The sequence below is a fragment of the Manis pentadactyla genome, chromosome 8 (assembly GCF_030020395.1).
Source record: "Manis pentadactyla isolate mManPen7 chromosome 8, mManPen7.hap1, whole genome shotgun sequence".
In the NCBI taxonomy this organism is placed as follows: Eukaryota; Metazoa; Chordata; class Mammalia; order Pholidota; family Manidae; genus Manis; species Manis pentadactyla.
This window is the reverse complement of record NC_080026.1, coordinates 13769637-13783464: the sequence shown is the minus strand read 5'-3', so window position 1 is coordinate 13783464 and position 13828 is coordinate 13769637. Positions and strand designations below refer to the sequence as shown.

The 13828-nt window shown below is 43.2% G+C and overlaps 1 protein-coding gene across 12 annotated transcripts in view; it reads left to right on the top strand.

Annotated features, from left to right (window-relative positions):
* Window positions 1–13828, top strand: part of TANC1 (tetratricopeptide repeat, ankyrin repeat and coiled-coil containing 1) — a 224211-nt gene that overhangs the window by 140635 nt on the left and 69748 nt on the right. For 8 of the 12 annotated variants that reach the window (XM_057505537.1, XM_057505536.1, XM_057505533.1 and 5 more), the window contains 3 exons: window positions 1219–1323; window positions 11760–11890; window positions 12906–13092. In XM_057505537.1, the coding sequence (XP_057361520.1) occupies window positions 1219–1323; window positions 11760–11890; window positions 12906–13092 (423 nt within the window). The remainder of the gene's footprint in view (window positions 1–1218; window positions 1324–11759; window positions 11891–12905; window positions 13093–13828) is intronic. The other 4 variants (XM_057505534.1, XM_057505531.1, XM_057505538.1 and 1 more) reach the window with 2 other exon arrangements.

Here is a 13828-nt window from a genome sequence, read left to right as displayed (position 1 = left end):
AACCATCACCACAACCTAAGGTTAGAACATTTTTGCCACCCTGGAAAGAAGTCCAGTACCCTTAAGCTGTCACCCCATAGCCTGCATATTCCCCCACCCTGGCAACCATTCATACTTGTTTCTATGAATTTGCCTATTCTGAATATTCCATGTGAGTGGGATCATGTAATATGTGGTCTTGGGGAACTGGGTTTCTCTACTTAGCATGGTGTTTTCAGGTTTCATTTGTGCGCTTTGAATCAGGACTCTGTTCCTTGTTATTGCCCAATAATATTCCATTGTATGGATATATGACGTCTCATCATCAGTGGATGGACACTTGGCTATAATGAATAATGCTACTGTGAGCATTGGTGTACAGATTTTTATGTGAACATATATTAATGTAGAAGTGAATTTCTGGGCCAAATGACAACTTTGTGTTTAACTTCTTGAGAAATCCTCACTGTTTTGAAAAGTGGCTGCACCTGTGCAATGCCACCAGCCGTGTGCTGAGGGTTTTCTATTCAGTCTTATTAAAAATTGCAAGTTTTCTGATGGTAAGTTAGGGGTGGGGGGGGGAGGTGAGAGAAAGGACTCTCAGGCTCTCCTGTGTCTCCAAATTGCATGCCGGGCTGGCCGCTGTGCCTTTTTGAAGGCAGCTATGTCAGCTGCCAAGAAAGCAATCATCGTCTCAGCCCTGCACGATTGCTGTGTGTCACCAGTCTGATAAATGCCTGGGTTCTATGGCTGCTCAGAGCGTGTTGATATTACAGGCTGGCTGTTTGTAATCCTTGCCTCCTGACTTTGGAGATACCATGCAACCCAATCATCTTTGTCCCAGTTAGAGAAAAAAATCTAAATAAAAAACCCTTCTCCTCAAGCCGTCCAGGTTTGAAGATGTCAGAATCACTTACTTGACATACACCAGTGACAGCTGTAAAGACTTCACAGCAAAAGAGCAGCTTTTGTTTTTGTCAGAGTTTACATTCTCGAAACAGAGCTTACCCGTTTCTTCTTTGGCAGCTCAGACTGGACATTCCCGCGTCTGTACTGAAATGACTCGTGTGTGTGTGTGTGTGTGTGTGTGTGTGTGTGTGTGTGTGTGTGCAAGGGAGGGGAAGGGGCTGGCTCTTCCTTTAGGCATATTTGGGTTCTGGTGAGGACACACACCGTACACTTTGAAGCTTTCTTTGCATCTGGAAAAAATTAGCCACACTCAGATCTTTCCCACTGCAGGTCCCGTCAGGAAGCCCAAGTATGTGGAAAGCCCTAGAGTGCCTGGAGATACAGTTATAATCCCGTTCAGAGAAGCATCCAAGGCAACAGAGCCCAGTGAGAATGGTAAGAATATGTTTTCAGTGATTTCTCCCCCCGCTCCTAAAGATTTTACATAATGACACTCCATTTCTGAGTGAAACTTGAGTGCCTCTTGGAGCAATGCTTTGCCAAACTGAACGTAGTTGGAAGGTTTTTTTTTTCCTCCGGCAGTTACAGAGATCTGTTTAGCTAATGTAAATTCTTGGAATTATGTACACAGTGTAGGAATAGTTGAGTCGGTGCATCTGTGTTGTTTAAAGGTTGAGTCTTATTTCCTCTCAGTTTTGACCTGGGGCGGGGGTGGGGGCTGGGGTACCTATGAAAAGCCAGCCAGAAGACTGTTTCTAGCACTTTGCTTTGTTTTTCAGTACTCCATCGTTTTAGAATATTCCACAACAGGCTTTGTCAGAAAAGCTAAAACTTTAGCTGGACAAAGTTTCTAATAACTAGCTTTCTTAAAAACATTTGGTAGCTTTTGAAAGCTTCTTATTTTTTAACATCTAAAATTTTTCTTTAGGGAGTGTCAAAATAGGGACAAAAAAAAACCCAATCCAACTTGATTGAAACCTTTGCTTGAAGACATTTTTATATTTTGCTTTTTTCCCCTACATCTGGAAATACATGTAACAGACATTGCAAACTATAGCATTTGATAGATGTGGTAATAGTTCTTTATTTTAAAAAAATCAATTCAGGAATTTACCTGTTTGTTCCTTTCTGAGGTGGGGGGGGTTCCCCAATTCACAACTCTTTGGCCTTAAATTTGTGTGTTTTGAACTTACATCTTATTTTCCTGCAGAAACATGTGGTTAGGAATCCTGGCTTATGTAGAGAAGCCTATTTCACCCCCAGTGTGGACACAAGCTTATGTAGTGATGCTGAAAGAGAAAATGCATCTGTATGTCCACTTTGGGGTACCTGGCATCCTCCTCTCCCTCACTGTGGGCAGTGAGGGGCACAGCTCCTTTATGTTCTCACCACCGCGGGTGCATTTTGTGTTTCTGCTGATGCATGGTGGGCAGTGGACAGGAAGCAGGACATGGTAAGAAAATAAAGCTAGAAATGAGCTGTGTGTGGGGGTGTGTGGCAGAAGGTGAACGTCAGGAAGAGAAATTTGGGATGGGTAATGGATGAGAGAGACCAGAGCTGGGCATTTTGGGCAGAGGAGGTGCTGTTGCCTGCATCTTGGCATGAGAAATTCCATCGTGTCCCTTCTCCAGGCACTCAGTTGTTTGGTTTGGGTAAGAGTGATGCGCTAGGATTTGTGCTGAGGGGGAGGGGCAGGGTGCCGGGTGTGTGCTGGGGAAAGGGAAGTGTCCACCGTGGTGTCTGGTTAGGACGGCCTTCCTACATTTACTGACTTCCTCGCAGTTGTGAATTCACATGTTGAGCGTGTCCATGTCAATCTGTTGTGTCATTTTTATTCTGAGTGTTGAAAATAAAAGCCTGCTCCTCTGAAGTGAACACCAGTAGGCAAATTTACCAAGCTGTCTTCCCATTTCCTAATGAGCCTGCCACCCCTTCACCTCATCCCCACCCTCCTAAGCCTTTGTGGCCCTGGTCATCGATGCCCCTGGTGTGTTGGCTGGCCGAGGCTCCTTTATGTGACCTTGTCCTCCCTGGGACAGAGCGTTGTTGAGGTCCTTTATAGAGTTTAGAACTCCCTCTGTGGTAAGAATGAGAGAGACATTTAGGATTTTTATTGGGCAAAGAAAAGAGCTTATAAATAGTTCCCCACTATCAGCTTTACTCCCTGTGTCCAAGACAGAACTGGCTGTCCCTCTCGGGGGCAGGAGGCATTCCCATGCTGGGCTGCCCAGCTGAGCTGAATTCAAGCATGGCGGTCAACGTCGCCATCACAGCCTGCAGCTTGCATGCGCACCCGTTCCGGAGGCCCCAGCTCTCAGGTTCAGCATCATGTCTCAATGGGGACTGAAATTAAGACAAACCTGGGTTACAAATACCAGAAGTTTCCAGAAGTTCCTCCTAGAATTAAAAAAACAGTAGTTTTTCCATTCTTCAGGTGCCTGGGAAAGGGATATAGTTCACGTTTGTGGCCACGTGGGCTTGCATGGATAGCCATGATGTTGGCAGCAGTTATTTTTTGATGGGTGAGAAGGTGGCTGCCTAACAAAATTCAACTTGACAATTAGTAAAGGATGGTGAGCTTTTTAATTCCGATGGAATCCTTTAAATTTCAAGAGGGTTAATTACGTCTGTCATATAGACGTGTAAACTTTATGTCCAGATCATTGAGCCTAAAGGAGAGACTAGAGCAAACTACACCTAATTGGGCTGCATATTAACCCAAGCATGTATGGATGCAGGATGGACAAACCCTGGTTTCTAGAATTTCATATCAGCACCATCACTTAAGTTTTAATTTAAAATTTGATCTTACACTTTCCATATTGCCTTTGGACATTTTTTACATATGTAAGACAATTTTCTGAATAATAGCATTTCAGTATTCACCAGAGTAACAAACTATTGAAAACAGCTCTATGTGAATTCCTTTTGAAATTTCACATAGACTCGTGAAATATCAAGTTATTCCTAAATGTTTGAAATAACCTTCCCAGACTAAGCTGCCTCCTTTATGGCCCTAGCTCCAAAAATTCTTGATTCTTAGCTCTCTGTTTAGAGTTTAAATAAAAGTAAAACAAAACCAGTAAGCACTTTGAGTTTGTTCATTAATTTATAAATAATTGTATTTATGTGTAATTTGCATATTTTTGCCATCTGGGAAGTTGGTTATATGATATGGGCAGATGAACATTTTTATTTGTAAGGAAAGAACCTGCTTATTAAAGTTTATATGTTACTGGAAACATCCTTAGGGAAAGACATTGTTATATTCAGTATTTAAAAATATTTTGGAAAAATAGCATTTTTGTAGTCTGGCAAAAAAGAATGATTTAATGAGGTCCTCAAACAAAATGCAATCCCCTTTTTCCTGTCAAATGGTCCCGATAAGCTACACGTCATATAGAATAAGTTCTTTACAAATAAGCTTCCTATTGCTGAACCAATATATTGTTAGGGGGGGAATTGACATTTACCCCCAAAACAGTACCTCTGCCTTAAGGGAAAATAAAAAACAGATAAATTAGAGAGGGTTATTAAATTATAACAGGATTCACAGCTATGCTGCTTTGAATTAGGAGCAACCATAATCCATTTAGGTTTGTTTATCATTATCTACTTGAGCAAGCTTTGATGGGGAGGGGTGAGAAAGTTTTAGTCTTAATGAGTCATTGCTTAGTTGAAGATCAATTTCAAAACATGGTGAAACTTTTTTCTGGCAGTTTGGTTAACACGTAAAACTAACACATATGAAAACAATAATTAAATGCAAAACAATGTCATTGGAAGCAGTGACTGTCTTGTAGATGCACGTGTTTAAGTATTGATGTCTTGTGTTTTTTATTGCTATTTCAGATATTCAAAAAGATATAAAGAATGAAAAAGGTATAAAGAATGTGGCACCTGTCTACCCACTACTCAGTTTAAGAAATACAAATTAACTGTTTCCTCCTGATCCCAAGAGGTAACCTGGCTACTGCTAATTTAATTTTCAGCTGCTTAGAATGGTGATGCACCACTTTAGTTAGATGAAGGTACAGAAGGGGGCCATACCTGGTGTGTGAGCAGTGGAAGAGAGACTAGAGGTAGGGATCTTACTAATTCTACATTTCCTTAAATAAATAATAATTAAATTCTTATGCTGTGAAAAGCACTGTGTTGAATGCTATTTGAGATGGGTTATAAAGCATAGGACCTCTCTTCATGGAGCCTTAGAGTCTGGTTGGGGCATAAAAACCTATAAATACAGAATGACTCTACCGCAAGGGGGAAGTGGTGTTGACTAATCCAAGCTGTGCGGTGAATCAGGTGCTGAACTGGGAAAGATTTAACTGGGGCTCTGCCTTAAGATTTACCTGGTAAAGTATAGGATGGAGTGGGGCAGGAAGGAGATCAGGATCAAGGAGAGTGGTTAGAAAATGATTTCAGTAGTTAAGGGAGAGAATAAGACCTTAAATTAGATCAGAATCCAGAAAGGAGATGAATTCGAGAGAATTCTTGAGGAATTGCAAGGACCTGGGAGCTGTACGAGACAAAGATGTTGACCCCAGGGCTTTGAGACAACCTTAAGAGCACACTGGAAGAGAAGGAACTGTCCGTTTTGGCTTGAGTTCAGTCTCAGGCATGTTGAGTTTGAGGTGTTGGTGGAACATCTAGTCAAAAGTACCCAATGTACAGCTGGCAAATCAAACGGGGGCTCAGGAAAGAGCTCAGGATGGAAAGTGGGCAGCCTTTGCTTAGAGGGAACGTGATGAGGCCAGGTGCAGTAGGCTAGGGAAAAAGATGAGAGAAGAGGACTAAGAAACTCTGGTATTTTCTTCATGAGCCATGGATAAGGTGGGAGGAGCAGCAGTGCCTTCCAGACTACGAGGCATCCGGGGAACCATGGGTTTCTCCCTGCTTGTCCAATAGGACAGGTGCTACTCTCTTCCTTGGAGGACAGAGTCTTTGCAGGATCAGAAATCTACAGGAAAAAAGAGGCGATGGGATTAAAAAAAAAAAAAATCTACTGTGCTAACAGGGCTGTTTCAGGAGACCTAAGGGGAATGAGTTTCAGTTGTCGAGCTACATGATAAAGAAATGGAATTGGCAAGGATAGACTACCCCTTTTTCCTCCAAGGTGTTGAGCCGGTAAGGGAAGATGAGAGATCAGTTAATAGGATGAGGGTGTGTGCGACTATGGTTTTTACTTATTTTTAAGAAGAAAGAGAATTTGGTACAATTAAAGACTTAAAAGCCGAGGTTCTCAAAATGTGGGCTGTGGACATCTGAGCATCCCCAAGACCCTCACAAGGATCTGCAAGGTCAAAATTCTTAATAATAATATTGAGAAGTTATTTCCATTTCTCTCATGTTGGCAATTTCACCTGTGGCACAAAAGAATTGTTGGTAAGATTTCTGATACCTCAGTACACATCATGGTAGGGGAACCTGCTATACCAGGGCTGCACATGGTATTTTTCACCCCCGTGCACCTTCACCAAAAATAATAATTCACAGCAGAATGTCCCTAACATAGCACTAAAAATAATGAGTGTTATTAAATCTTGCACCTTGAATACCCGTCTTTTTAATGTTTTCTACGATGAAATGGGACACTTCTGCATGCTGAAGTATGTTTGTTTTGAGAAAAAGCATTTGTGTGATTATTTGAGTTGCAAGCTGAACAAGCCATTTTTAAGTGCAACATCATTTTTGTTGGAAGAATGACTGACAGAATGTGGTTATTCAGAATTGGGTAGACACACGTTTTCTTGAAAGGGAACAAAATGAGCATGTCACTTCAATAAAAAAAAATACCTGACTGAGATTAGTTGCCAATGATAAAATTTGACCTTTCAAGTGAAAATTAGGTTTTTGGGAATACAAATCTGTCACATTGAGCTTGACAGTATTCCAGGACTTGTAAAGATGAGATCTGTGGTGATATTATTGAATGTGATATTTTGGTATTGGATAATAAAATGTTTAATTACTTTTGCAAGGTCTGCAAAACCAGTATTTTCCTAATGGTCCAGAGCATGATGTTACAAAATCTTACATGGGTAAGAATCCATTTGAAGCCTGTAACAGACCATTGGATTATACTGTAAGAGGGTACAAAAGTTCATTGATAGGGATTCAGAGTCCACTGGGACTAACCTTTAAGAAATTGCTGCTTGTCAATTTTTGGTGAGGTATCAAAAAAGAATATCTGTAATTAATGAAAAAGCTTCCCCCTTTCCCAACTACATACCTATTTGAGGCCACAATTTTTCACATGCTTAAACCAAAAGAACATATAACAGATTGTATGCAGAAGTAGACATGAAAGTCCAGCTGTCTTCTGTTAAACCAGACATTAAAAATAATTTGCAAAAATATAAAACAATGCCATTCTCAACTAGCCTTTTAAATTGAAAATGGATTATTTGTTAACATGTAATAAGTCTCATTAACTTAAAATTAATTATATAGATTTTTAAAATTCATTTTAATTTCTAATATGGTAAATACTAATAGATATAACCTATATAAGCCAAAGCTCTTTGCAGTCCTCAGTTTTTAAGAATGAGCTCTGAGAACAAAAATTTGAGAACCACTGGCTTTCAGAGAAGGAAAAGAAGCGAAGGAGAGAATGAAAAAAGGTGAGAAAATTGATCCAGAGTCTGATTGTCATCTAGACTTGGGGCAATGAGGGTTTAGACACAAGTGGCAGTGTAACTGAAGACATTTTGAAAGAAGTATGGGGTGAGATTAAAAGTGTAAAGATAACTTGGAGATTCAAGGAGGAGAGGACAGTGATGGTTTAGGAGAAGGAACGGCCAGAAAGAAACAGGAAAATGCTTGTAAATAGAAGGCAAGGAAGGCAAGAGGCTTAACAGGAAGCAGGTCATCGATAGGTACAGAGGCAGAAGAAGAGGTTTAATAGCATCAGTCAAGGCCGTGTCTCATTTAGCAGACATGATTCAGAAGTACTGTCTTGGAAGCTGATACTAAGTCAAGATCACATGCTCGTGAATGGCTGAACATTGTCAACACTGCCCAGCGCTCTAAAGTCTGAGGAGGGTGAGAATGGAGAAAGGCTTCTCTTGATGGAATGATCCTTGGTAATCTCCAAGAACCGCCACGGTTCTAATAGTCTGGCTTTAAGGAGAGGGAATGATTAGATGGAACATGAAAGCAGCAAGTTGGAACAGTTTGATAATCAGAGAAATGAGGGGATTTGTTACCTTCAAAGAATAGGGAGTTCAGAAAATAGTAAGGCAGAAAGATTAGAAACAAAACTTCTTTTTTAAGGTAAGAGAAATATAAGCACATTGAATATAGATATCCATGAAACCAGAAAATGAAATAATAGTGAGAGGGTGGACTTTTGGTGTTAAAGTTGGTAGAAATAATGACCAACTTTCATATAGCATCTTGTTTCAAAGATGTTTGCCTTGCAAGCTGTTTCTCACATTTTTTGGAGCTGTGCATGTGCCCCCTATAAGTGGGTTATGGCCACTTCCCTGATGAGTAGAGTTTAGAAGGGTTCACACTGTAAGTAGTCCACAATAGTGGAAGCGTAGAGAAGTCCTTTCTTCTGAGACTATAGGCGAGATGGGTGACTATACAGGGCACAGCAGGTTTAAAGTTCTGGTGGCAGTGATTGGGGTGCAGTTTATAGACTGTATCTGAATGTTGGTGCCCAAACGTGGTCCAACAGGTATGAATAGTTAAAAAGAGACAGGCAGAAAGTGATCCAAGAAATTCCCTTTGCCTTCCTCCATGTGATTATTTCACAATGGTGTGATATCATCCGTGAAAACATTATCGGGAGGAATATTCTTTCACTGCCTGATGGATTTCTAGGGAGTGTGAGGCCAATGATTCTCTCAATTCCGAATACAGTCATCATAAATGCGCCGGATAGTTTAATCAGTGAGATGTGAAGTGTTGCTAAGAGATGAAATCTTTCTCTCCAGCTCTTATCCCACTGGTACTGAGTAAGGTACACCAATTATTGATGAGTGATTTAATATTAACTACACGAATGAGAAATAGACTCACCATTTAGAGTGTCCTGTGGGGTTTTGGTTTGGGGGTCATTTTGGAGTAAGAAGTAGCTTGAAGAAAATCCTATCTGACTGCTCAAATCTCAGTATTTGGTGACTGACTATGGAGGGAGAAGTGCATTTCCATTTTACGGTTGAGCATTAGCAGTGTGAGTTCCCAGGCGGCTCATCTCTCCCCAAATGGCACTGTCACACTCCACCCAGGGGTCCTGCGGCTAGAATGAAAAGTACAGGGAGAGAAGGCTCTGTGCATTTAGGAAAGGTGGGATGTGGACTGCTTGATGTGGATTAAGGAATTCAGGTGGCAGCAGGCTTCCGAGGGGAAGGTCACCAGGATGACAATTTAGAAGAGAGAATAATATGAAAAGACAGCTGGGAAGCTTTTGCAAGAAGTAAAATTACAGTGGGGCTTAATGGGAGCAAAAGCTGGAATAAAGAGCATCTGTTCATTCATCCAGAGCCCAGTAGGGTTTTGGAACATTGGTAGCAGCAAAGTCCAAGTTGAAAAGTTAAGAGAACAAGTTAATCATGAAATTGGGAGTTTTGTATTGATTCAGATGTTAAACCTGGAATTGCTGCTGCTCCCAACTTGGCTAACGCAGGGAGGTTTGGATGACTAGTTGTCTTTGGATATATACGTATTTTTTCTTACTGAAAGTCTTGTCAGTGTGGGGTGTCTGCCTGCAGACACAATGTGCAGGCAGCAGGGTCCGCCCTCTGCCCACTCGCTCCCTCCCCCTGAGGCAGGACCTAGGCAGGATGCAGGGTCTGAACGACCCCCAGGTGAGCCAGAGGCTGCGGCCTTGTTTGTCCTGGGGTGAATTTCGTGCCAGCCAGGCCTGTGCGGCTGCTGTCTGCCTCCACAGCTGCTGCCAGCTGGGAGTTGGTCCTGGCTCTTTCCCCGGTGTTTCAGGTTGAACCAGAAGCTAGACGTTCTGGGGCACAGTCACAATTGCCTACCAGTATAGAGATTGTTTCAGAGGGAAAGGGGGTGTGGCGGAGAGGAACTGCTGAGGTCTGCCCCCTCACCCATTTCTTTCCTCTACCATCTGCATCCTGTTCTCTCCTGGTCCAGCTGCCACCCGAGATAAAGTGGCTGCCCTGCCGGTGCCTTGGGGCCTGGGAGGTGGGACGGATCCTGTTCCGCAGCAGCTCAGCCCTTGGGTGTGCCTGGGTTGTGCTGATTTGGTGTGGTTCCTGCCTTCCTTTCCCAAATGCCCTGTACCTTGAGAATCCAAATGTGGTTAGAGATCTCTGGTGGGAACACCTTGTGTAGAAACGACTGAGGGTGTGGTTGACCTGCCCTGGGGTGGCTACCCTGTCCGTTCTGGTTTGGGGCTACCGCCCCTTCATGTTGTGAGTTTAACTGAAATGATCCAGAAACATCAGATTGTTCTCTTAACCCAGAACAATCAAGCCTTGGCTATTTTACCGCAGCATTTTCTTGGGCAACCAAAAAACATCCAAGCTGGCAAACAGCCCTTCTTACCCCAAACATTGGGAGCTTTTAAGAGCAAGCAAGGGGTGGGGTGCTTTTCCTTCCTTGAAGACACAGCTAGCCCTTGTTTCCCTTGCAATTGCCACCCTGGGAGCATGACTTAGCAAAGTGATGTTTGAGGGAGGGTAATGCAGATGGTGCCTTAAAAAGGGCAAAGTTAGCAATGAACTTTGTGGTATTGTCACTCAAAGGGAACACAGTTTTGTTCTTCTTTCCTCATTTTGTTTTTCTAAGAGCTATTATCTATGATCTGCAGATTTTCACATCTAGGGAAAATTGGTTCATGAATGTATGGGCTAGGCACCTAGATGATTAATGAAGAAGACAAAGCATTAAGATAAGTGACACTATTAGAGGTTACATATTGTTGTTAAGTTCTAACTTCCATGAGCACAGCTTGCCTTATATATTATTTCATTCCCTGATGGATGCTGATTTTAAAATATAGAAGAGGTGTTAGAATGATGTGACTATCATTTTGTCAACCATTATGACATTCCATTAGGCTTTTGAAAACAAGGTTAGCCTACAGCTCAACATTTAAATAAAATCCAGTAAGAAAATTGTCTTATGTAAGAAAAGTGTGGTGAGCAGCGCTAGGGAGACCTGAGGAAGGGGGGCCTCCGAGCACGGCCTGTGGCTTCCAGGTGAGCGTGCCTCCGCGTTTCCGTGAGTACACAGGACTCACCCGCTTTCTCTACTCCTCCGTGTTACTGAGTCCCATCTCTTGGGATGCATTTCACTGGGGTTTAAAATCTGTATTTCAACATGGATTCCTGGTGACTGACCTCTGGTTGGACTCACCGTTTTGACTTTGCCTGCTGCGAGGTAGGCACAGCGAGGCTTCCTGAAGCTGTCCTGCCCTTGTCGTCTTCAGTGGGCATGGTTTCAGGATGACCCCAGTGTCTAAGCAGCCTGGGTCTCTGCCAGCGTTCCCTTGAGTTTTGCTTTATTTTAGCCTCTTGTGGGTATTGGCCCCCGTGTGCTCATGGAGAGTAAGATGAAGGGTGGGCCTTTTTCTACCTTTGGTGTCTGAAGTACCTGCTTTTCACACACCACAGCAACAGGAATTGCTATCAGGTAATGGCACTGTGTTCCTCTGATTCAGGTCAAATATTTCACCTTTTGCACTTGGAGTTCTTCTTTACCTGTTCTCTTAACCTGTCACAGCCTCTTGATTAGGATGTATTGTTGGAGGACAGGCAGCGTGGTCAGACTTTGTGCATTTTATGATTACACAGAAGCGGCCGAGAAGCAACTGTGGTGCCCACTCCTCCAGATGCCAGCTGTTCTGTGGTTGCCCAGAGGGGCAGCCTCATTGTTCTCTTTCTTTGTTCCAGAAGCAAAGGCCGATAATGAACCGAGCTGTTCACCGGCAGCTCAAGAACTGTTGACGAGGCTGGGATTTTTACTGGGAGAAGGGATCCCAAGCGCCACACACATAACCATTGAAGAAAAAAATGAAACCATGGTAATGCCCATGAAAGACACTGCCGGTCATACCTGCTCGGAGGATGAATGAAGGGACAACCTTCTTCCCCCTCTCCTGAGTGGGGCAGTCCTTGTTCAGTCAAATGCATCTGGGCTGTTGTGTTTTGAAATGTATTTCTGCAGTTTGTGGAGTTTTGTAGTGGGGAGGTGGGGAAAAGCAGGATACAGAGCTTGAGGAAAGGTTCCCCATTAACCTTCTAGTTAATGCCCTGGGGGAGAGTAGCTAAATGCATGAAAGTAGCTGAAAGAATTCCTTAGCAATGATAGCATTTGTATCTTTAAGCGCCATCCTTCCCATCTGGCTGCTTCAGTATATGCTTTCCTGTGCATTTTTAGCAGTTGAGATTTTGGATTGTCAGTGGGGTGAGAATAAGATTTGTAGGCGATGAGGCAGAGACAAAATAAGATGAGCTCAAATGGTTCATCTATAGCAGAGCACTCCCCATCCTGGGCAACAGCAGCCTGCCGCCTCTGAGATGAGATGTGGACGTCTGAATAGCAATGAGGGGCCGGAGCTTCTAGCCCCTGTGCGGGTGTCATGCATTGATTGAGACTGCAGTGGCCACCGGTCTCCTCCCCATGACCGCAGGGCCCATAAATCTTCAGGAATTAAATCAAGGTAGCAGTGCTTGTGAAACATCATGAGAACAGAGTTCCCAGATTTTCTGCACAGAGGTCAAAGAACTCATTTGTCTTCTGCAGCCTTTAAATGAAAGGAAGTCTGCCTGTTCGCTGTTTCTGTTTTGCAAATGTGCATTCCCACCAAATTATTTCCAAGACTGCCCTATTAAAAACAAAACCAAATGAGGGGAACAGAATGAGGGTATTTCTCTTCTAAAATTTGGAAGATCATACGTATATTAAGCTCCCTAGAATGTAGAAGCTGTTTTCCATTTTCCTGTTTCTAGTTTTATTGTTTCAGCCTCCAAAACAAGAGATGTGTGGAAGCCTCCTGCGTGAAGCCGTGCTAACGCCTCCTTCCATCCGTCTTGCAGTGCACAGCTCCGAGCCAAGGCATCAGCCCTTGCTCCACACTCACAAGCAGCTCGGCGTCTCCCAGCACCGATAGCCCCTGCTCAACCCTGAATAGCTGTGTCAGCAAGACGGCAGCCAAGCAAAGTCCCTGTGAGACCATTAGCAGCCCTAGTTCCACCCTGGAAAGCAAGGACAGTGGAATTATAGGTAAGAGGCACCCTGCTCAGTAATGGAACGGCGCAGTGCGCGTCAGCCAGAGCATTCACCAGGCACTTCTTCAAAGGGTTTAGCGTGGGCTGTGAAGGTCACTCGGCCAGGGCCCGCCCGGTTCTTTGCAGACATCACTGGCTCCTCTTACAGCCAAGAGAACCAAGCATCGGCTTTTATATTCCTTGGTGTTTATTTTATAACATTGGTCTTATTTGGGAAAAAATTTTCCAGATCAGATCTGGCCTGCAAAGTTACACAAATCTTCCCTCCTCACCAGTTCATTCCGTCTGTGGCAGCTCCCACCAGGGTACAGAGCAGGGCAACGACATCTCTGCATATTAAGAAGTTTCCCAGCCTAGTGCAAGGCCATGTAGCCCCCAACGTATTTCTAGGTGTGTGTTCTTTACTGTCTTACAGTGGGATCTGACCACTATTGTGAGGCCAGGATTTTCTAAGGATGTTCCTGTACACCCACAGCCACACAGCAGATAGGGTTGTCTTGAACTGAAGGTGAAGACACGCAAATTCCAGTCCTGACTCTTAGTCCTGCTTACCTTGGTGACTTAAGCAACATTTGAGTTCTTTACACATGGCTTTATATAACAGATTAAAGATTCTGATTCGTTCAGTAGTTTCTAGTCTCAGGTGCATATTAGAATCAATGAGGGAATTTAAGAGCCCTTATTTTTATACCCGATTCCCAGACAGAGTGCATTTCCGTTTCTGCAGGTGG